Source organism: Ostrea edulis, chromosome 9 (assembly GCF_947568905.1).
Source record: "Ostrea edulis chromosome 9, xbOstEdul1.1, whole genome shotgun sequence".
Lineage (NCBI taxonomy): Eukaryota > Metazoa > Mollusca > Bivalvia > Ostreida > Ostreidae > Ostrea > Ostrea edulis.
In genome coordinates this window covers 42,023,471-42,048,678 of record NC_079172.1, presented here as the reverse complement: position 1 = coordinate 42,048,678, position 25,208 = coordinate 42,023,471, and the positions used below count along the sequence as shown (strand labels likewise).

Below are 25,208 nucleotides of genomic sequence, written 5' to 3'. Positions count from 1 at the left end.
GATAAAGCACGTGTTTCGCGTTTCACTGTTTTACAGGGTCGGGCTGCCGGCTGGGTAGAATGCTAAGTTTTTGGATCGGGATCGGAGACTCTATATATAGAGGGCGCTGCTCGTAACGGAAGTGAATTATCGGCGGAATATATCGTAATTGAATGAATGAATAGGAATATGCCTTAATTTTTAAGCTTTGGGGTACTCATTTTAGAATTTAGATAGGTAACGTCATTAAGGATATGACAAAGCGAAAGGTAAGTATTTGATCTCGTATTAAAATCACAGAGGGTGGTGTGAGAGAGCAACATTTTCACTGAGCTTGCAATTTGTTTTGAATCGTCGATATTTTACACAGATAATCTCTCATTTTATCATGGAATTGTCGTCTTCTATCTAATTGATTGTTATATGAGACCCATGCCAAATTACGATATGGACGCGTAGATAAACGTTAGTAAATATTACCTGTAACTGTGAAGTGTTAATTTGTATCATAATTTTTTTACATGTATTGTGTTCAAATAACAACAGCTGATGACAGTGATGTGCAAATAAAGTATCATAGCACAGTATGCTAATACAACTAATTCAAGTTGTCTACACACTACCTGCTGTTATATTATTAGCACAACAGATGTCAAAAAATTAACATTTGAAATGAATGCTCGACTAACGTTGAAAAGCTAGGGTGAGGATGTGAGTAGCCCCTGTTCTCTTTCAGAGTTTGTATTTGTGCAGGCTTTGTACATATCTGTATACTTTATATATTTATTATCCACATTGATTTAACTCCAGATCATGGAAGTAATATTGCCTCGAAGTCATTTTGGTCAATTGCTATCAGATCTTGGCATCTTCTGTCATGTAGTGTTGTTAGTAGGGCTGTCATGGTTCGAAACATTGTCAGGTTGGTTCAGGATTTTTTGTCCTCCACCACTTCTAGCATACCAGTCCCCAAAATATGGCGCTAAAATGTGTGCCGCCAAAGGCGGTTTAGTATATATATACAGGGTTCGAAATTAACTCATGTCTGTAAGTCCGAGACTAGTAAAAAACGTGTCGGACTAGTGAACTCTCTATAATACTAGTCCATACGGACTAGTGAAAATCCGGAAATCAATCTTGAATTGGTAAAGATTTTTAGCAAGATTTGTCTGAGTCTCTTAGATGTTTGAACTTATGGTTGATTACCTGCATGGTCAAGTGTTTGCATGACTATGACAGCCTGATCTTCCAAACACATGGAGTGCGTTCTTCGAACATGCTTAAATTGTCAAATTCCTGCCGATTCCGAACGCCGAGTACACATCACGAGAACGTGTTCTAAGTGCAAGAATTGCAAGTAGTGTGGTCTGAGAACATGCACGTTTGTGCGCACATGTTCTCGTCATTCGTGACTCTAACACAGTCATTCATAACACTATAGATCATGACTTGGTCAATCGAGTGAATTTTATTGACTTTATTGATAAAATTTCGAACTCCTGTGACTCTTAAGATCTGAGCACCAAAACAACAGGAACGTCGATCTCGAACGCACTTATGGACGTTTATAAAAGGATTAACTCGGAAGTTAATATTGTATGCTTCTGAAGATCTTGAATGCGAAATAAAATATGGTGGTCTCTTTTTCTTTTGTAGGTGTTAGAAATTGAATTGTTTGCAACTGTGATGTGTTTGGTTTCATTAAATACTACTGAATAAAATGAAGATCATTTAATATGATGTACTGGACGGACTAGTGAAATGCTTTGAGGACTAGTGAACATCAACAGTGACTAGTCCGTATGGACTAGTGCTTGAAAAAGTTAATATCAAACCCTGATATATATGATCGCTTTAGCGATCAGTAGTAAAATCGCTAAAATGGAAAAAAAAATCACAAAAATAAGCCCAAATTGGAATTCCTTGTTAAATATGAAGTTTAAAAAACTTTTTTTAAAATCCGAATTGAAAAATAATGCAAGGAGACGTACATTTTGTGTTCCAAAATAAATGGAATCCGTTGTTGAGCAAAATGGTCACGTGCACTTTGTATGTATACGTAATTCTCACAGGAATTTTTTTACCCCTTAAATCAAGGGGCCAGGGCCTTCAAGTTTGGGAAAAATAACGATATTTGATTGAAATTGGGAAATTTTGTTTCATACAAATGAATAAGAAAAACAAGCAAAAAGTTAACCATCTGATATTTTATTATCAATGTGCCTTAGACGAGCTTTAAATTCCGGTCTTTGGCAGAGAAAAAACTGTCAGAAATGTTTTGCAACAGGGTGGCACCGAGGTTGAATGGAGCCTCATGGCATCCATCATTTGAGAATTTTTAGGCATCATTTTGGGAAAAACACCTGCTTTTCAGCATTGGGAATGGGGCCAAATTTCGGCCCTCTACAGACCCTAAAAAATCCCTGTCTCCTGAATATTCGTATGATACGGCATCACTGGTGTTGATGTAAACAAACTGAACAGCTGATTGTCGGGGGCTGCTGCCCCCTAGCCCTCGCTTAGTATACTCAAACACCGTTGGGCTTTTATTTTTATCGCACGATTTTCATTGCTCAGCATCCGAGGCGAAAATGCAAATGGCAGCGTGTTAGCATTCTGCTTAGCAACGGCAAGGGAAATAACTGTTCATGCACAGTCGTGGGCTTCTGGGGACCGGTATACTTGAAATTTCTACTGTCATGTAGTGTTGTTAGTAGGGCTGTCACGGTTCCAAACATTGTCGGTTCAGGATTTTTTGTCCTCCACCACAATGCGGATGGGGACATAGAATTACTTTCATGTCGTTGTTTCCGTCATTCCCACTTGACTTTGTGGACGCAACTCCTCAGAAACTACTCAACAGGTTTTGTTCAAATTTTGTATGATTGTTAATCACCATATGTAGCACAACTCCTCTGAAACTTTATGAATCTTCATAATTAAAAGGGTTTGCTTTGAAGATATGAGAATTTGCAGTATAGAAGCCGTCTTCGAAATAATCCGGGATGCAGTTGTGTTAAGTAGGACCATAGAAATATGTCAGAGGAAAAAAGCATTATAAACAGATCAATTTTTGACAAATTCTGTACACACAACCCTTATATACAAAAAAAATATGTATAAATAATTAACTGCATATTGACCTCCCATACATTTTTCACCAGACCGACAGTCTCTACATCAGCTGTATATCATGTGATCAAATATCAAGATAAAATCGTACCGTGTATGTATAAATCGCTCCATTGGCACGATATCCAGATATCAATGCAAGTTGAAGTTAATATAACTTCAAAACATATTAATTTCTTAATTTGAAAAGTGATGAGAGCAAGTTTATCGTAACTTGTAACATGTCAAATTTTTGCATTGAATATGCAAGATGCGGCGATTTTTGCATATACGAAGTTGAATCTAGCCTGAAAAACATGTTTTCTGTTGAAGCCACAACTTGCTCCCCTAACTTTCCTTTTGCACTGAAGTTCACATGTCACATAAATCTAACATCTTTCACTCAAAAACCTCGGGGTGTCGTGCCAATGATGAAATTTGTGTGTACGGAAACCCTGTTTATGCAAATTAGTTCATTGTGAAAGTCACTATATACGTGCAGATTAGGGGCGATATCAAGATCACAATATAATATGGATATTACTTTAGCATGTATGTTATATAAAGAAGAAATTGAAAATATTTCAATATCAAAGAGAATTAATATAACCCATTTGACAGAAACTTTTACACGATTGCGGCTTATTGTTTGACAGCAGTGGTAAATAACGAAAAACTATTTTGACATTTCCAACCGCAAAAGGAATGTAGATATGTACGTCATGACCTTCATCATGACGTATTTTTCATTGTGACGTCATGTAATGTGCCAGTGCGGTAAAGTACATTTTTTACAGCACTGGTATTTATGAGGAAAGCCTTAATTCAGCCGCGGAATCAAATGCCCAGTGCCTTATTAAGTTTTAGATATTTTCTTAATCTTTGATGTTAGACTGGATTTTCAGTACCCAATGGATTGCCAGTCTACATTGTAGATACGATCTATCAATCATTGTCAATCTTAATCGATGAAGTGTTTTATTCACACTATTATTTTCAACTGTCTTGTTCACTCACTTAAAATAACATTTTCTAATAGATTATTATGCCCCCCTTTGAAAAAGAGGGGGCATATTGTTTTGCACCTGTCGGTCGATCTGTAGACCATGTGTTGTCCGCTCAATATCTTGAGAACCATTCACTTGATGATAATGATATTTCATATGTGGGTTAGTTTTGAGTAGAAGAGGATCCCTATTGTTTTTCAGGTCAAAAGGTCAAGGGTCAATCTACTCTGGACATAGGAATATAATGTCTGCTCAATATCTTGAGAACCCTTTGCTTGAAAGACATCAAACTTGGCACACTGGTACATCCTAAGGAGTAGATAACCCCTATTGATTTTGAGGTCATATGGTCAAAGGTCAAGGGTCAAACTGGGCATAGGAATATACTGACCATTCAATGTCTAGAGAACCCTTTGCTTGACAGACATCAAACTTGGTACACCAGTACATCTTCAGAAGAAGATGACCCCCCATTGATTTTGAGGTCACATGGTCAAAGGTCAAGGGTCAAACTGGACGTAGGAATATACTGTCCGTTAAATATCTCGAGAACCCTTTGCTTGACAGACATCAAACTTGATACACTGGTACATCTTGAAGAGAAGATGACCCATATTGATTTTGAGGTCACATGGTCAAAGGTCAAGGGTCAAACTTGACATGGGAATATACTGTCTACTCAGTATCTTGAGAACCCTTTTCTTGACAGACATCAAACTTGGTACACTGATACAACTTCAGGAGAAGACGACCACTATTGATTTTGAGGTCACATGGTCAAAGTTCAAGGGTCACACTAGACAGGAATATACTGTCCGTTCAATATTTTAAGAACCCTTCGCTTGACAGACATCAAACTTGGTACACTGGTACATCTTCAGGAGAAAATTACCCCTATTTATTTTGAGGTCACATGTTTAAAGAACCATTCCATTCTCATCAAGAACTGTTCTGTTCAAACCATTCAGCATTCGTTCACAGTTCTACTGGTGTAGTAGGGTCAATATTTGGTGCAAATTGTGACGGTGTGAAACTGATTAAGATTTTCAAGCTATAAGTGATTGAAATATTTCTGTTTTAATATTTTTACACAATTTACATTTCTAAACAATATTACATATAACTTTCCAATGAGTAGTGCCATCTACTTACATCCATGGTGAAAATGGTACAGTATTGCATGGTGACATAAGAATTTGTTGTATTTTGTGCATGACATTGTCATTCATTATGTGTAGCAATCTCATTCATCGTGCGGTGTGGGGTATGTAGGCTTGCTCACTTTTTCTTTCATTTCAAACTTTAATTGCTTTGTTGCAGAGAACAACAAAGGACACCTCCCTTTCTGAGGAGAGTGAGGGTTCCGTGGGGGACAGCGATGCAGAAAGTGTAGCTGAGACCAGGGTGACCAGGAGGTCAGCTGCAGGTAAACATGTGGTATTGTTCAGTTTGTTCTTCAAATTTCAAATACAGTACAGTAATGTCTCCCTCAGGAGGGAGGGGGAAACAAGTAGTTTTTGTTCTATCTATCTGTCACAGAATTTGTGAGCACAGTTTCTCCTAATTAGTACCAAGTGTATTGGGGACATGGGGTATGTGTATATAAAGTATATAGAAACTAAGAAAGGGATGTTGATACTTGTACAGTGAAAACTGTTTAATCCAACATGTACTGGGAGACAAATTATGTGTCAGATTAGACTGTGTGTTGAATTACACACTGCAAAGAAGGGGGGAAATCAGGAATGATAATTATGGTTCGAATATACAGTGAAACAGGTCATACAGGTGTAGAATTAGACAGCTGTAACTAGTTTACAATGAAACAGATCATACAGATGTAGAATTAGACAGCTGTAACTAGTTTACAGTGAAACAGTCATACAGGTGTAGAATTAGACAGCTGTAACTAGTTTACAGTGAAACAGGTCATACAGGCAGAGCAGCCAACCCTCACGATTTTGGCGTAAGGCTTACGATTTTAGGGCCGAAAATACGCCTACAGTTTTACTATATATCTTCCGATTTTCGCGTATTTGACAATTCGAAAGTTTTAGAGCTGTCCATCAATGGTTTTTTCTTTGATAATAAACAAGCCATAGTCGTTACTACGTTTGTTTGCATAGTCTATATATATGTACAGAATCTCAATCATTTTTATGCTTTGAAATAAACAATATGGCAGCTGCTACTAAACGTAAGGCATGTGTTGATGGAAATAACAACAATACTCCCCCAAAGAAGAGCCAGAAATTCAAAGAAAAATATGCAAGTACTCTGTAAACATCTATTCGTTACAAAGTCAGAAAGGGGGGAGTTTGTATGATAAGTGTACAATCTGTTTGACAAACCTCAACATTTCTCACGGTGGGGAAGATGACATTAAAAAACTTGCCAGAATAACTGACATAGTAACTAAAATTAAAAAACAAAAAAACACAGTAACTGTAAAATTATATAATATACTAATGTAACAATATTTTTTACACAAGTTTTAGAAAGTAAAATCAATAAAAGATGTATTTGACCTTCTGCAGTTGTAAAATGCATAACAATTAGTATGTCTAAATTCATTAAATTTGGATTTGAAATATGTCTAAAATTGCTCAGGTTACATTTATCCAAGATCTCCAGTGGCAGGGAGCCACCTAGGCCCCCCACCTTACTATTTTGCATTTCATAATGTTGTCAGCTCTGTACAGGTGTAGAATTAGACAGTTGTAACTAGTTTACAGTGAAACAGATCATACAGATGTAGAATTAGACAGCTGTAACTAGTTTACAGTCAAACAGATCATACAGGTGTAGAATTACACAGCTGTAACTAGTTTACAGTGAAACAGGTCATACAGGTGTAGAATTAGACAGCTGTAACTCGTTTACAGTGAAACAGGTCATCATTTTGTCTGATTTTCTTTTGACACTAGGTCTAACCCCAACACTTCCAGTAGTCCCACCAAAGAAAAAGAGAAAGAAGAATCCTTCAGAGTCCATGTCACACTCGGAGTCAGAAAATGAACTCCCAGTCACCAAATCAAGTCACAGCAAGGCAGGCAATGCCAAAAATAAGGGGAAAGCAAACAATTCACGCTGTAGTGAAAATTCTAGTGACTCAGACAAAGGGGCTAGCGATAGCCCCGGAAAGGGGAAGTCAGACTCGGGTAAAAATAACCGGGGAAAGGAGAAGCGGAGTGGTAAAAGTGACAGAACTGTGACTCCGAAAGGAAAATTTACTCTACCGTCAAAACAGGGAAAGTCCTCAAAGAAACAGACCGTGGAGTCCTCGTCGGAAGACGGGCTGATGTCCATGTGGACAGAGAAAAGACCCACACCAAATATGGACTATAATGAAAGTAACGCGAAGTGTCCTCTGCCTGGTTGTGATTCTAAAGGTGCATATTTGCTGTATTCTGCAGGGCTTACTATAACATTCAAGAATATATTTCATTTGCCTCAATTCTTACAAGTTTCTGATATTGAAGATGACCATTGACGTAATGATTTTGATATTGCAGCTTCACCCACTCTTCATCGAATTTTGATATGATGTATAGCATGTATTTAAATTCAGCATTTGAGTTTCTGTTTAGGTCATTTGACTGGAAGACATGAAACTCACAGAACACTAGCATCCTGCCCTCTGTACCATAACACCTCAGCAGATGAATGCAAGGTATTTATAATTAGATCAAGCATTGTACAATTCAAAGATTGATGCAGATGTATCAAATTCTATTTATGATGAAATCATAAATCATGTTACGAATTGAAACAGCATTTAGATTCCTTATAGCGGGTTTTTTCCACGGGGTGATAAATTTGGCTTATTTTAGCGGTTAGATAGCTTTCCACCAAAATTTCATCCACCAAATATGCACCCAATTGTGACTTCAGTATTTGCAAGAGAGATGAAATTCCTTGTCTGCCAAAATTTATTCCACTAAAATTATTAGCATACCTTTGAGCCTGCAATTCGTCAAATTTTAGGCCCACTGGAAAAAACCCAGCTATATAGTATTATGGGAATATCATAGTTTTTTGTTATTTGTAACATATTTCCATGGTTTCTGACTTAGAAACGGTTTGATGAGCGCCAGAAACATCAAGAAGATCGAGAAAAGTTTTTGGAGACAACCTCAGGAAAGCGGGACATGAGGAGACTGGTATAAATAGATAGATAAAATTAAATCATGCCATTCAGTGATCGGTTCCGTAGTTGAATTGAACTGCAGCTTCGTCAAGTTAAATTAGATATAGATAAGGCCAAAAAAATTAATGAATACTTGTAACATACAGCAGGGCCTGAGAAACTATTGATTAATTTTTTTTACCTAAAGTTTGTGACCTTTTTTTTTGTTTTTGGTCTTTTCTTTATTTTTTGACTGCCAATGTGTAATTTACGGAAATGATGGGGAATTTAAAATTTTAATTAAACACTACTAATGCAGATTCAGACGAGTGAACAAAAAGATAAAGTTCGTGCAGTTCGGGAAGAGAGAAAGAAATATAAGGAAGTGTCAGATGACCTGAGGAAGAAACAAAGACAACACAAGGAGAAGTTTGAGCGGGCGAGGGAACCTCTCCTCCACGGTTTGGCCTCCAAGAATGACCTAAAACTGTTCAAAGAGGCTCAGGCGAGGGCGTGTGAAGTCTTGGTGAGGACAGTTTCTACAAATTAAATGAAAACTGTTATCATTCTTATCATCTTGGCAAAGTATCGGTTTCAGAATTTCAAAATTTATTATGACAGGTCATTGTGCATTATGTATTTAGTCAATCTAATTAAAATCAGATCATAGAATACGCTCACAGTCGCTACAATAGGATCTGACATAATCCCATAGAGGGCCAAGTCCGCATGACCTTTCGCTTGAAATATTCACTAGAACTATCAGCCAGTCAGATTGTGCCATACAGACAATGATGGCTATTTAGGCTGTTCCTGGCAATTCGTAAACAAGTTGCTGTAATCTCTCTCCTACGAAGTTTATTCCACACTGAAAAATTGTATATTCTCGCATAACGAATTTTAAACTTTCGCAATAATGCCTAATCTATTCCGTTCATACAAACAACAAAACGTACGATATAAAATACACCCAAATTAAATTAATTGTGAATTCTGATTTATGTATGAATAGGGATGGGTAAGATTTGAATAGTTTTAAAGATGATTTACTTATATAACGCAAGGAATATAATGCCAGTCAACGTAAACACCAATGATTTCATAGGCGACGCGATGATTGGCTAACATAAAGTTCACATGAACATGACCCCCAATCGGGTTATGTCAGATCTTCATACGCAAAGTATAGAGTGCGGATCTAAGAAGCCTGATTTTAATTGGATTGGTATTTAGTAGAATGCTAAGAATGCAAACTTGCAGATCTGCTGTTGACTTTTTAGTATTAACTAATTCAAGGAGTATTATCTCATATCCTGAGTATTAAAATCATACTTCCAAGAAATTGTGACTCTATTAACCCCAAGCTGCACATGCATGTATAATATATAATTCTTGAACTTAAGTATGTTGGGTTCAATTTGTATTTGAAAGTGTTTAAAAAAAAATTCCCTATCAATTGTATTTAAGAATAGGTTCATTCAGTAATTTGTTTTTGAGAATTTTGCCAGTATTTTTTTTTTCTCTCCATTTGCTGCAGGAGCACGAGATCACAACCCACTACTCCAGGAATGACCTTCAAGAGTACAGGATTAAGAAGCTGGAGATTGGTCGGTATGAAATGTCTACTTGGTATTCCAGCCCCTATCCAGAAGAGTACGCCCGCTTACCTAAGATCTACCTGTGTGAATTCTGCCTCAAGTACATGAAAACTTCAACAATTCTTAGGAGGCATATGGTGCGTCTATAAAATTCTTATTAAAAAAATTGAAATCTGAACCTAATACACAGTTTCTGATTGCCCAGTAGTTCTTTCCCTTTGTGGAGCTTTTGTACACAGTGAGACACAAAACATACTTTTATCCATATGCTGTGGGTACAAATGCATATCGCTGCGTTCATATATTGCCTAAAGGATGATTACCAGACATAATGCAATCACCCAAACAGCAAGGACACACAATATTAGAATAGCTCAAACAAAAATCGATAATCACCATCTTTCTTTGATAAAAGTTTCAGAAGAGGAAATAAAAAATAATTTCATATCTAATTTAATGGCTTAATTCAAACAAATTGTTCTTGATATGGTCAGTTTAACGGCTGATTTTAACAAAATTTACGCTTTCATAACTTCTATCCTCATTTACATAGCTAGTCTATAATGTACCCACCCAAGCGTTCAACAGAATACTGAACATACCTCTATCACAGAAGAGCTGATACCTTGGAAGTTGCGTATTCAAGATCACTTTTGATTGATATTTTGTACATACATATTTTTTTTACACACAAAATGTACAAATATATCATAGACATGTACAAATATGTATGGAAATCATTGATAATAAGTTTGAATTTAAGAGAAAAAAAGATTTGTAATTTGGGTTTTGATATTTTTCGTTTGGTATCTATTGCATCCCATGAGAATGATATACCAGTATATGTATAATTAGTGTACACTTAATATTTCAGGCTAAATGTGTATGGCGACATCCACCAGGGGATGAGATCTACAGAAACAAAAACATATCGATGTTTGAAGTGGATGGCAAAAGAAACAAAGTACTGAAATGTTTGAATTTACGATTTGAAAATAGTTCTAAATGTAACAGTGACCATCCATGTGCTGGTGACTGATGGTAGTTCACTCTTCATTCAGGTTCCAGTCTTGATTAAACTGTGAAAATTTGCTCTTGGTTTTTCAAACTAACAAATGTTGAAACCCTAATCTCAGGATATGAAATCTAGGTCCTATGATGCATATTCATGTGAATTTCACGTTTCTTATCGTAATTGTTTCTACGTACTCAGATGTGTAGAGATTTTATATACATGTACCTTCTTTTGGAAATTGGAATATTACCCCAAAAACATGATGGGGATGTTGGTAAAAATCAGTGAGATGGTAAGGTGGCTGGAATGCAGATTTCTCAATCTCTGCTCCTATGGAGTTATTGGAAGTCACCCATAGTTTGTAGTGTAACGTAACCATCACTGCAGTTTAAAACTTCTTACAAGTCTGTGAACAAACACTAAACAAGTTGTCATTTTATATAGGTGATCAAACACTGAACAATTTGTCATTTTATATAGGTGAACAAACACTGAACAAATTGTCTTTTTATATAGGTGAACAAACACTGAACAAGTTGTCATTTTATATGTAGGTGTACTGTCAGAACTTGTGTTTACTAGCCAAGCTGTTTCTTGACCACAAGACGTTATATTTCGATGTGGAGCCATTTTTGTTTTATGTGATGACAGAAAATGATAATCATGGATGCCACGTTATTGGCTATTTCTCAAAGGTTTGGTGTTCATTACAAAATCTTCTCATTGTCATTGATTTCTTTAAAAATCTACCCGCTGACTGAACATGTTGTATTTATTCCCGTACTTTTGTTTATTTACAGGAGAAAAACAGCTTCCTGAACTACAATGTTTCCTGCATATTGACCCTGCCTCAGTATATGAGACAAGGATATGGCAAGATGTTGATAGATTTTAGTAAGTGTGTGGTTTTTTTTTGTTTTTGTTCTCTAAAAGAGAACAGGAAAGAAAAGAAAAATCAATTACATTGCGCCTCTGCAACTGGACATGATAGGACATTATAATGTAAAAGTGATTATTATACCCCCCGCAACAAGTTGTGGGGGGGTATACTGGAATCGGGTTGTCCGTCTGTCTGTCCGTCCGTCCGTCTGTAGACGCAATGGTTTCCGGGCTCTAAAGCATTATCCTTTTCACCTACAGTCACCATATCATACATATGGACTACCCATGGGATGAAGATGTTCCCTATCGATTTTGGGGTCAAAAGGTCAAAGGTCAAGCGCACTGGACATTGAAGTAGCAATATGGTTTCCGGGCTCTAAAGTGTTATCCTTTCCACCTACAGTCACCATATCATACATATGGACTACCCATGGGATGAAGATGTTCCCTATCGATTTTGGGGTCAAAAGGTCAAAGGTCACGTGCACTGGACATCGAAGTAACAATATGGTTCGGTTTGTCATGCCATTTGTTTTTTACACTCAGAAAAGAGGTAGTTTATACCTATTACCAACACCCTTTGGGAGATTGGGGTAAGCGGGGGGTATTCTTAGTGAGCATTGCTCACAGTACCTCTTGTTTACGCAGGGAGTTAAGTATGCATTTTTCCATGTCTAACTTTAAGCGGGGGGAATACACAGTAACTGAATTTAATATATATTATGTCAAATATTTATAAATATATGTGCAAGTTTCCCCTACGCATTAATAACCACTTTTACAGTTTTGAAAATGTATAGATATGTGCTTGTTAGATGTGGCATTGAGAGGAACACATCTGATTGATAATGTAACAGTGACACGTATTGAAAATAGTCCCACTATCAGTATGTTCATAAATTGTCGTACTGTCAGTATGTTTATAGTACATATAGTTATGACGGTGTTGTGTATGATTTTTCTAGGTTACTTACTGAGTAGAACAGAGAACAAGATTGGCTCCCCAGAGCGTCCACTTTCAGACTTGGGACTTATAAGCTATAGGAGTTATTGGAAAGATGTACTGCTTGGTTACCTCCACAAATACCAAGGCAAAGAAATCTGTATTAAAGGTAGGAAAGAAATCTATATTAATAGTTGGAAAGAAATCTGTATTAAAGGTAGGAAAGAAATCTATATTAAAGGTAGGAAAGAAATCTTGCACACCCCTTTGGACTTCAAACATAGAGAGGTTCGTGTGTGCAGATTATTCTTTGTTTTTCTGGGGAAACAGGAGGTACTTACATAATGATTTTCAGTGTTCTCATAACAAACCATGTTAACAGCTTTTATCATTTAAAAAAAATGTTTTTCTTAAATATCCTGTATACCTCATTGCAGATGTGAGTCAAGAAACAGCCATTAATGCGAACGACATTGTCAGTACTCTACAAGCCCTGGGCATGTTAAAATATTGGAAAGGGAAACATCTAGTCCTAAAGAGACAGGTACATTTATACCACAACATCTAGTCCTAAAGATATCACATCTAGTCCTAAAGATACCACAACATCTAGTCCTAAAGATAACACAACATCTAGTCCTAAAGATAACACAACATCTAGTCCTAAAGACAGGTACATTTATACCACAACATCTAGTCCTAAAGATATCACATCTAGTCCTAAAGATATCAACATCTAGTCCTAAAGAGACAGGTACATTTATACCATAACATCTAGTCCTAAAGAGACTGGTACATTTATACCACAACATCTAGTCCCACTGGACCAGAATTCCCTTTCGCCACTTTTTCGGGGAGCGGCGCGGCACAAATAATCACATGCTTTACAATTATTTCCATCATATTATATATTATTTTATTCATTACACTTATTTTAGCATTTTGAATCAGTTACATTACTTAATCATATCCAGCTACCATACCTAAACACTTCTTTCTGAAATAATAAGAAGTTGATTTGTTGGATAAATTCTATTATGGAAATCAAAATTCAGATAATAAATCATATAAATATTAACTTCATGATGCTACACCCCTCAGTGAAAACATTGTGTACATTGCCGGAAATACAGATGTTACAAAACATCAAGCCCAATTTAGAGTCGTATCTCAACCATTCCCTATTAAATTTCCGTTTTTGTATGAAAGATTTTACAATTTGGACACAATCAGATGTTTAAGCAGGTGGGATTGACTGTAAAGCCAAACATAGTTATTTTTTTTAATTTTAGACTGACTAGGGTCAGAAGCTACAAGTTTAGTGTCAAAATAGAATAGGGTGCATAGTCTTATGAAATTAGCATTTTTATACTGTTGCGCACCGAACTTCAAAGAAAATTATATATTAAAATTGCTATGTCCATATCAATGGTGACCGACCCTATTGTTTATGAAATATTCGAACTAAAATCAAACACATCAAAATCAAAATCTTGTAATCAACGAGTTTGGCCGCAAAAACAGACAATTGATGTATTCATGTATATACATTATACACAACAATACGGCCAATTTAATTACCGGTCGGTTCTCTGGTTAAGAATTGACATTAATGTGGAGATGATTTAAAAACGATAATGAATAAGACTTTAAATGTTAAACAATTGACCACAGCAGGGTAAACGGCTGTCCGATGTACTTTATTACATAATCACCGACTTTTTTGCAGCCATAAATTACCTGAGGCTTTGACTAGATCTGTGTGCTCTGGAGCGATGCGAGATTTCCAGTCGCACACGTTGACTGAATAAACAGATTTTGACTGCATAAACAAACAGGCGATAATGTGTCACTGACAAAGGATTTAAAATACAATTTATTGCAAAAGGGGATTTTCGCCACTTTCAATTTTTTTTCGCCATTTTTGAAAAAAATTCGCCATTGGCGAAAATGGCGAAGCCCAGCTCGAGCACTGATCTAGTCCAAAAGATATTACAACATCTAGTCCTAAAGATATCACAACATCTAGTCCTAAAGATACCACATCTAGTCCTAAAGATACCACAACATCTAGTCCTAAAGACAGGTACATTTATACCACAACATCTAGTCCTAAAGACAGGTACAGTACATTAATACCACAACATCTAGTCCTAAAGATATCACAATATCTAGTCCTAAAGATAACACAACATCTAGTCCTAAAGATAACACAACATCTAGTCCTAAAGACAGGTACATTTATATTACAACATCTAGTCCTAAAGATACCACAACATCTAGTCCTAAAGATAACACAACATCTAGTCCTAAAGATAACACAACATCTAGTCCTAAAGACAGGTACATTTATATTACAACATCTAGTCCTAAAGATACCACAACATCTAGTCCTAAAGATAACACAACATCTAGTCCTAAAGACAGGTACATTTATACCACAACATCTAGTCCTAAAGATATCACAACATCTAGTCCTAAAGAGATAGGTACATTTATATTACAACATCTAGTCCTAAAGATACCACAACATCTAGTCCTAAAGATATCACAACATCTAGTCCTAAAGAGATAGGTACATTTATATTACAACATCTAGTCCTAAAGATACCACAACATCTAGCCCTAAAGATATCACAACATCTAGTCCTAAAGATAACACAACATCTAGTCCTAAAGAGACAGGTACATTTATATTACCACATCTAGTTCTAAAGATATCACAACATCTAGTCCTAAAGATATCACAACATCTAGTCCTAAAGATATCACATCTAGTCCTAAAGATATCAACATCTAGTCCTAAAGAGACAGGTACATTTATATTACCACATCTAGTCCTAAAGATACCACAACATCTAGTCCTAAAGATATCACAACATCTAGTCCTAAAGATATCAACATCTAGTCCTAAAGAGATAGGTACATTTACATGTATATTACCACATCTAGTTCTAAAGATATCACAACATCTTGTCCTAAAGATATCAACATCTAGTACTAAAGAGACAGGTACATTTATATTACAATGTCTAGTCCTAAAGAGATAGGTACATTAATACCACAACATCTAGTCCTAAAAAGACTGGTACATTTATACCACAACATCTGGATTTTCCATAGTTTTAAAGGGACAAAAACATCACAACACTTTCCTGTTGCAGTGTATATAGACCTAAAGATATGATATGATTACCTCGCTGTCCTGATTGTTCAATGTTGGAACTACATCAATCAGTACTATGTTGTCTGCATTTAGTTAAGAATCAAACTTCCTATTTGATTGGCTTGAACTACTATGTTCTTGGTATTTGGTTAATTATCCTGTAATTAAACTTCCTATATGAATGGCTTGAAATACAGTTAATATCATTGATTTATCTTTTAGGACTTGATTGAAGAGTTCTTAGAAAAGAAGGCTAAGAAGCCCACAGACAATAGAGCCATCGATTCCCACTGTCTGAAGTGGATACCCCATTCTAAACGGACACAACCTCAACAAGCATAAGGACTGATCTCAGGGCGGTCCTAAACAAGCATAAGGACTGATCTCGGGGCGGTCCTAAACAAGCATAAGGACTGATCTCGGGGCGGTCCTAAACAAGCATGAGGACTGGTCTATGGGCGGTAGACCGTTTTTAAAAACAGAAACAGTGGTGCCATGTTATCTTGTTTTTACCGTGTTGTTATTGAAGATTAACTACTTTATATGTACAGTTGTTACACGTCATTGTATACGTAAAGTAATATACACCGTGCAAAGAAAAAGGGAATACTTAAAAAAGGAAATTTACTTTCTCTTATTGTTTTCACTAGGCATTTGATAATATACAGTCTATAGAGTCAAACTTTGTTATCTCAAACTCAATGGGGCTGAGAAAAACTTCAAGATATCTATGGATTTAAGAAATTGAGTTTAAAATAGACAAGGAAAATAATGATAGGACTTCTAACTTACTTTGACATATCCATGATATTCAAGATATTGAGGTTTGAGATACTGAAGTTCCACTGTATTTAATATCGTGTAGTTTGTAAAGTCACTATTCCACTTGATGAGAGTTACGGTGATATACAGAACATGTAGTGCTTGTCCCTGATGTGATACCTGTGCAAACTTCATTGTGGTGAAATCTTCAGCTGTTGAATGAACTTCTTAGTTTGTATATGCTCAGCTACGGGTTGCTGCAAAATGTTTCCAATTCCAAGAATCTCAGTTTTCATGAGCACACCATTTTATTTCAGTCAAGAAGATAAGTTGCAAACCTTTGAGTTAGGATTTTATATTTTTTTTTTTTTTCCAGAAAATTTTATACATGTATATCAGTTTGCAACATCAGAGCTGCGAGGTAGTTTTATAATATATTGTGTTGACGAGTTGTCGTTATCAACTGTTCTGAACATTAAGTGTAGAAATTTGTTCTGTATTTATGCACAGTACCTTTCGTGAAATTGTAAATGTTTATTTGCTTGTATTGTTTATTTATAATACATTAACTGTAGACATTTTGTTACAGTTTGCTTTGTATAGAATCAACAGCATCATCTCCAGATCACAACAAATCCTCTGCAAGAAATGTTGATAGCTTGAATTGAACATGTTGTTAAAATTGTGATTAGAATGTTTATTGTACATGTTTATCATTTTCATTATTTACATAAATTGAAAAGAAGTACGGGGGGGGGGAATTGCCACTATAAGTTTAGAAGAGTACCCAAAAATATTGTTTAACTCTGTATTAAAGGGAAGTAATTCTGACAACTGGTTTCGTGGTGAGCTTTCTCGGGGGATGATAATGTTCTGCATACATGGTTTGAAAGAAAAGTACTGGTGTAATTTTATTATTCACGAAAATTACTGTATAAAAAGTTTACATGTATATATAAAAAATAAAACAACAAATTCTAATATCTGTGTTATGCCCTTTAACAGATTTTATTATGAATGATATAATTTATCTATGGCTGACCAATATACAGACACGAGTGTGTTAGATAGAGGATGGTATACATATGGTCCTTGTGCTTAAAACATGGTCAAATTAATACTTTTCTGTCCACTATTACTTTAAATATGTATGTGTTCTTGGAAGTTTTTCTAAATGTTAATATGAAACAAAGTAAAAGATGTTTCCTATTTGAAATGTTCATATTGCTGTTAAGATGTAAAACGAGGCCTCTGTAAAGCATGCATCCTCTTGCAGCATGGTATATTGTTATATGACACACCATCATCCTATTGCAGCATGGTATTATTAGTTATCTAGTGACCTGGTACGGGATGATACCAGGTCACTAAGCCTCGCCCGGTATAAAACTTAGTGACCTGGTGTCATCCCGTACCAGGTCACTAGATGGCTAGGTAACGAATTTACCCCACCGATGACCTATTATGATAATATGCATGAGGCTATTGCGTACCAGAACTACAGACAACACCGTACCATAAATGTTCCTTGTTCAAAGACTACTGTATTTAAACAAACTTTTGCTTGGACAAACATCATACCATTATACGTATACATCAGCGCAAATAGACCCAGTGTGATTATCAGTAATTTCTTCTTTTTTTCGATCTCGTCTGTTGCCAAACTTACAAACCGTTTGGCCGCCATTGTTGTTGACAAATGCAACAAGAAAGATAACTCGCAAGGAAGCCTAGTATAAATTTTGACGGTGACATGGGATAGAATATCCCACGTCTTCACGTCACCGTAATGAGCCAATCACTATTCAGGATCTCCCAACTAACTTGTCAAAGGTGGGGTAAATTGTTATATGACACACCATCCTATTGCAGCTGCAATTGGTCACCTGAGTGACTTGGCCCTTGGATGATCTAACAAGAGGCCCAGGGGCCTTATAGGTCACCTGAGTATCATGTAACAACCTTCCAATGTTTGAATTAGGTTTGTGTTTAAATATAAGAATTTTACTTTTGGATGGAAGAAACATTGAATAGCTATGTGGTCAGCCACGCCTTTGCACCAGAACCCCTGACCCAGGGGCCATAAATTTCAGTTTTGAAAGAAGCATCCTTGATCATCATTATCATACTATTAGTTTGTCTACTTAATACCCAGCAGCAGAGGAGAAGATTTTCAAAGAAATAAAATGCATTTTCACTATATGATCAATAGGGCCCCACCCTAATACCAGAACCCCTGACCCAGGGGCCATGAATTTCACAATTTTGAAAGAGGCATCCTTGCTCATCATAACCATGCTATTGGTTTGTCTACTTAATACCCAAGGACAGAGAAAAAGATTTTCAAAGAAATAATGCATTTTCACTATATGACTTATAGAGCCCCACCATAGCACCAGAACCCCTGATCCAGGGGCCATGAATTTCACAATTTTTAACAAGAGGTACTGTGAGCAATGCTCACTAAGAATACCCCCCGCTTATCCCAATCTCCCAAAGGGTGTTGGTAATAGGTATAAACTACCTCTTTTCTGAGTGGTGATACTAAGATGTCCAGTGCGCATGACCTTTGACCCCAAAATCGATAGGGAACATCTTCATCCCATGGGTAGTCCATATGTATGATATGGTGACTGTAGGTGGAAAGGATAACGCTTTAGAGCCCGAAAACCATATTGCTACTTCAATGTCCAGTGCGCGTGACCTTTGACCTTTTGACCCCAAAATCGATAGGGATCATCTTCATCCCATGGGTAGTCCATATATATGATATGGTGACTGTAGGTGGAAAGGATAACGCTTTAGAGCCTGGAAACCATATTGCTACTTCAATGTCCAGTGCGTGTGACCTTTGACCTTTTGACCCCAAAATCGATAGGGATCATCTTCATCCCATGGGTAGTCCATATATATGATATGGTGACTGTAGGTGGAAAGGATAACGCTTTAGAGCCCGGAAACCATATTGCTACTTCAATGTCCAGTGCACTTGACCTTTGGACCCCAAAATCGATAGGGAACATCTTCATCCCATGGGTAGTCCATATGTTTGATATGGTGACTGTAGGTGGAAAGGATAACGCTTTAGAGCCCGGAAACCACATTGCTACTTCAATGTCCAGTGCACTTGACCTTTGACCTTTTGACCCCAAAATCGATAGGGAACATCTTCATCCCATGGGTAGTCCATATATATCATATGGTGACGGTAGGTGGAAAGGATAATGCTTTAGAGCCCGGAAACCATTGCGTCTACAGACGAACGGACAGACGGACAACCCGATTCCAGTATACCCCCCCACAACTTGTTGCAGGGGGTATAAAGAGGCATCCTTGCTCATCATTACCATGCTATTAGTTTGTCTACTTAATACCCAGAGACAGAGAAGATTTTCAAAGAATTTCTACATTTTCACTATATGACCAATAGAGCCCCACCCTAACACAAGAACCCCTGCCCCAGGGGCCATGAATTTCACAATTTTGGTAGAGGGCTCAACGCTCATTATAATTATGCCCACAGTTTGGCTTCTTGATGTCCAGGAGTAAAGAAGAAGATTTTTTAAAATTACACTCATTTTGATGGTTTTTGCCCCACCCCTCAGGCCCCAGGGGGGCAGGGACTACGAATTTCACAATTTTTGTTCCCCTCCACCCACAGATGCTATATGCCAAAATTGGTTGAAATTGGTTCAGGGGTTTCAGAGAAGAAGCTGAAAATGTTCAAATGTTAACGAACGACGACGGACAAAAACAGATAGCAATAGGTCACCTGAATGAATTCAGGTGACCTAAAAATGCAATAAATCAAATAAATGAGGGCCAAATAAGGACATTTGTGAACTTTGTCCTTTTGATTTTCTGCAGGGAAGCAACGCTAAGTGCAGAAGTTTGGTAAAAGAACCCCTTTTGAAGAAATACTTTCAGTAAAAATTGTGTTGTACAGATAAGTGAAATAAGCAGCACATGAAATTGACTGTTCTATCATGTGTATGGCAATGATTATAAATGATTTAGAGAGCACCAAAATCACAATACAAGGTTCATTTGTGTTTCTCCTGAAGCTTCATACAATTGTTTGGCTAACTTCAGTCTGTGATTGATGATATATTGCACACTGACAACTCCAACATGCATCATAACTAGTTCGTAACAGCTCACAGCACCTGGGAGAATATTTGGAAAACATTGTTTTTTCAGTGCACTATAAAACTGCCCTGACAAGATGCCTGGGGGATGGTGGACTTCTCCCTCTTGGTATGGCTGCTGAACTTGAGTGGGTATTCCCTGAAAGAAAAATTTGCCTTTTTAATTAGGATTAGATTCAAACGAGCCACAATGATCACCCGTGTTACACAGAAGAGGTTAAACAGTTGCAACACTACAGGCATAAATCTTTAAACCCCTAAATTGTGGGTCCACTATGCTCCAGGGTCATGGATTGAAGAGAAATAAATGTACAGTTTCAAATTTATCAAACACTATTTTTGTGCTTTTTGAAAGGAAGTCTTGACTGTTTTAGAGACATTCTGTAACAGGAAGGGATAAAATTCAACAAATCAGACCAAGATTTGAACAGGTACGGATCTTTATCATGCCACACTTGCTGTGATACAGGGCCTCAGTTTTTGTGGTCTCATCTAAAGGACCGCCCTGTTTAGTTGCCTCTTACGACAAACAAGGGGTACTGAGGACCTACATGTATTCTGACCCGGATCCCCACGGGAATATAAACTTATAATTACACTGTATGTACTTATATTTACTGTACAGCCAAGTGTATATTGCTGTGCCATTGATCTATATGTGCCATTTGTACATTTCACAATACATGTATTCAAATCTTGGGAGAGGAGTCTACAAATTTAATTTGCATAGGATGGAATTCTTTCCAGATATTTAATGTTTGGAGCACAAATGCAATTACTCTCTAACTCTATGCAATCTCTGATTAATCAAGTATTTCAAATGCTGTTTACAGGAAATATACTTGCTTGATAATCGGTAAACCATAAGAAATATGAGTAGTGATAGTCTCCTTCTCTAGCCATTGCCATGGTTACCCCTTCTGCAAGCTTTCCGTACATCCAGCTTGTCATTTTCCATATCTGAAATTATAGACACAATTTGTAAACAAGAGGCCCAAGGGCCTAGAATCGCTCTTCTGATAAATTGTACAACCCCACCTTTTCTATTCTTAGCCTCTTAGTATTCTAAATCTTTAGTTAAATCCTAAGAATTCAAAAAAGTAGGTCAATGTGACCTACTTTTTGGTTTACACATTTTGAGAACCCAAGAAATATCAACTGACAAAGTTTGATGGTTTTAAGCCAATTAGTATCTGAATATTGAAATATAGCTGTCAAATTCCAATCGTAGGTCATGGTGACCTACTTTTTGGTCAGCGAACTACGAACACGCAAGACCCATCAACTGACAAAGTTTGATGACTGTAGGTCAAATAGTATCTGAAATATATAAATATATAAATATAGGTGTCCAATTCCAAAAGTAGGTCAAGTTGACCTACTTTTTGGTCGAAACCCTTCGAACATGCAAGACCCATCAACTGACAAAGCTTGATGACTGTAGGTCAAATAGTATCTGAAATATATAAATATAGCCGTCAAATTTCAAAAGTAGGTCAAGGTGACCTACTTTTTGGTCGACACACTCCGTAGACTCAAGATGCATCAACTGTCAAAGTTTGATGATTGTAGGTCAATTAGCGACTGAAATATATAAATATAACTGTCAAATGCCAAAAGTAGGTCACAGTGACCTACTTTTTGGTCGATGCACTCCGAAGACTCAAGATGCATCAACTGACAAAGTTTGATGATTGTAGGTCAAATAGTGTCTGAAATATAGTAATTTAGCTGTCAAATACCAAAAGTAGGTCACGGTGACCTACTTTTTGGTCGACACAAACCAAAGACTGAAGACGCATCAACTGACAAAGTTTGATGATCCTAGGTTTTACAGTGCCCAAAATATGCATCTAAAATTGAAAATGTGAAATTTGAATATCTGCAAAATTCAAAAAGTAGGTCACTGTGACCTACTTTTTTTATAAATATGTTTCAAGGCCTCAAGATGCATCAACTTACAAGATTTGATGATTCTAAACCTCACGGTATTTGAAATAACAACTTAAAATATATCTATAAATGATAAGCCATAAAATTCAGAAAGTAGGTCATGGTGACCTATTTTTCAGTTGACGCATTTCAAGGTCTCATGATCCACCAATTGACAAGTTTTGATGATCATAGGCTTCAAAGTGTCCAAGATATGCATCAAAATTAATTTTAAAATAAATACCTGCAAAATTCAAAAAGTAGGTCACCGTGACCTACTTTTGAGAAAACTTGACACAAGGTCCTAAGATGCATCAATTGTCAAAATTTGATGATCCTAGTCCTTATAATGACTAAAATATCTAAGATTTAAGGAATTTAAAAAATTTATAAATTTAGGTCAACTTTGAAGTGACCTTGAGACCATGCCCTTTGCCCCAGGGTAATGCCTTGAACAATTTTCAATCTACAACATATCCTCATCCTTATGTGTAAGTTTGGTGATAATCTGCCCTGTGGTTCTTGAGAAGAAGATTTTTTAGCAACCACTACTTTTGTTTGTATTTTCCCGATTATCTCCCCTTGTTAAAGGGTCACATCACTCTATTTAGTATGTATGAAAGCCCTTGGGCCAATGATACCCTGTAACAAATTTGAAAAAAATTGGCCAAGGGGTTCTTGAGTTATAGCCCTTTTTCTAAAAAGTTTACGCACACCGCACAAATGGCCATAGCATTAGCTCTTTGAGCCTTTGGCTCAGAAGAGCTAACAAATAGTATCAAAAATTTACTCTATTAATTTGGGGGGGGGGGGGGACTTTAATTTTGTATTTTTCTGTTATAGACATGCACACAAATCTTAATCCACAATAAACAAGGGATACTGAATTACATTTTTTTAAAAAATACATATCTTTTATTAACCTTTTTCCTTCAAACTTGCCCAGAGTCTCAAGAAAATTTAATCTAGGAGGAATCATAATGGCCGACTTCCTTTTGAAACCTAAATCAGAAATACTTGTATATTCCTTTAAAATCTATCACCTAGCTGGTTAGCTCAGTAGGTTAACCGCATCAGTGGTCTAGAGGTCAGAGTGTTTGCCCGCATGCGGAAGGCTGGGGTTTGAATCCTGGTCATAACGGACCTACAGTAAGTCGTTAAAACAGGTAGTGACAGTTCCATTGTCAAACGCTCAGCATCAGGTGTGAATGTCACGGGTCCTCAGAGATGACCTTAAAAACTGATGTCCCATGTCACAGTAGGTGTGGCACACTAAAGAACCCTCACTGCTCAATGGACGTAAATGCTGAGCAAAGGCCTAAATTTGATGTCTCCATAAGAGTGAAAAATTCTCGAGAGAGACATTAAACAAAATACAATCAATCGGTGAGTTAATGTGTTGACAACTAACTTGCATTTTAAAAAAAATTACTTTCTACTAAAACAACATTTTTCATTTGGCCTAAATAAGGTAAATTTAAAAGTTTTCAATTTCAAAATATTGTACAAATCCTTTACTTTCCATCCATATCTGATTTCTCTGATGTGTTATTCCTCCTCAAAACCCACCCACCATCCATTGTGCTCTGTTGGGGAAGGAGGGATTAGGACAGTTCTAGTTCATTCTTTTAATCATCAAGAACACTTGCGTCTGTTGCATGTAAATTATATTTCAAAAGAGTTGACATGTCGAGCTAAAGGGAAGACATTTACAAAACACTCAAAAACCCTAATAATAACGAGAGAAATTTATAATTTACTTTGTTTTTTAAGAACTGAGTGGCATCTAGATTCTCTCCTTCCTCTGTGATGTTGAGGGAGGGTGCTGTGACTTGATTGGTTCTCCTGTCAATGTAGATAAAGTGAACCAGTCCAGGATAGGCATCCAGGTATCTATCGGTGTTAAAGATAATATTGAATAGAGAAAATTCAAATTATCTAGTATAAGATGGCATGTTGTTGACACTTCAAAGGAGAGAATGCATGGACAAATTCATGCTACATATTTGCTAAAAACTAGTTTTCAAAATCAGAAGAAAAAAAATCCTTTTCCAATTCTAAATTTGAACTTTGTTTACCATTTTTGTTGTTGATGTAATATTGTGTAATGGGTATTTTCTGCAGTTGGAAAGTTTTGTGATTTCATCCTTAAGTGGCAGCAAATTATATCTGCGTTTTCAATTTCTCCCATTGCATTATACCTACATGTACCTATATTTTTGTAATTTTTGCAAATTTTTACTCTCTGTAAAAATCTTGAAACAAGAGGCCCATGGGCCACATCGCTCACCTGAGTCACCTTGGTCCATATCAGAAGATTTTCCATATCTATTTGCATGTAAAACCGTAGTCCCTATTATGGCCCTAAACCTACCCCTGGAGGCCATGGTTTTTGCAAACTTGAATCTACACTATGTCAGAAAGCTTTCATGTAAATGTGAACTTTGGCCCAATGGTTCTTGAGAAGAAGATTTTTAAAGATTTTCCCTATATATTTGTATGTAAAACTTTGATCCCCTATTGTGGCCCCATCCTA

The 25,208-nt window shown here is 36.6% G+C and overlaps 2 protein-coding genes across 5 annotated transcripts in view; one reads left to right on the top strand and one right to left on the bottom strand.

Moving 5' to 3' along the window:
- Positions 1-91: 91 nt before the first annotated feature.
- On the top strand, positions 92-17,573 carry LOC130050153 (histone acetyltransferase KAT7-like). Its single transcript, XM_056149267.1, has 13 exons — positions 92-248; positions 5,418-5,523; positions 7,025-7,489; positions 7,688-7,770; positions 8,174-8,260; positions 8,546-8,752; positions 9,764-9,961; positions 10,699-10,788; positions 11,394-11,534; positions 11,640-11,733; positions 12,687-12,833; positions 13,102-13,208; positions 16,053-17,573. Exons 1-13 carry the CDS (start codon positions 234-236, stop codon positions 16,170-16,172), a joined length of 1,860 nt encoding a protein of 619 aa, XP_056005242.1. The 5' UTR covers positions 92-233; the 3' UTR covers positions 16,173-17,573.
- Positions 17,574-25,208, bottom strand: part of LOC130050152 (BLOC-3 complex member HPS1-like) — a 21,951-nt gene continuing 14,316 nt past the window's right edge. Inside the window, exons 14-17 of one of the 4 annotated variants that reach the window (XR_008798564.1) lie at positions 24,433-24,565; positions 21,587-21,700; positions 18,052-20,879; positions 17,574-17,935 (exon numbers count right to left, since the gene is read on the bottom strand). Coding sequence is in view for 3 of the 4 variants with exons in the window: in XM_056149264.1 (XP_056005239.1) it covers positions 20,622-20,879; positions 21,587-21,700; positions 24,433-24,565 (505 nt within the window). In the remaining variant the exon portion in view is untranslated. Of the gene's footprint in view, positions 20,880-21,586; positions 21,701-24,200; positions 24,324-24,432; positions 24,566-25,208 lie in introns of those variants that run through there. The other 3 variants (XM_056149264.1, XM_056149265.1, XM_056149266.1) reach the window with 3 other exon arrangements.

Coding starts and splice junctions, on each gene's coding strand:
- LOC130050153 (XM_056149267.1), top strand. Junction 7,490..7,687: donor GCCTGGTTGTGATTCTAAAG/GTGCATATTTGC, acceptor GTTTCTGTTTAG/GTCATTTGACTGGAAGACAT. Junction 8,261..8,545: donor AGCGGGACATGAGGAGACTG/GTATAAATAGAT, acceptor CTACTAATGCAG/ATTCAGACGAGTGAACAAAA.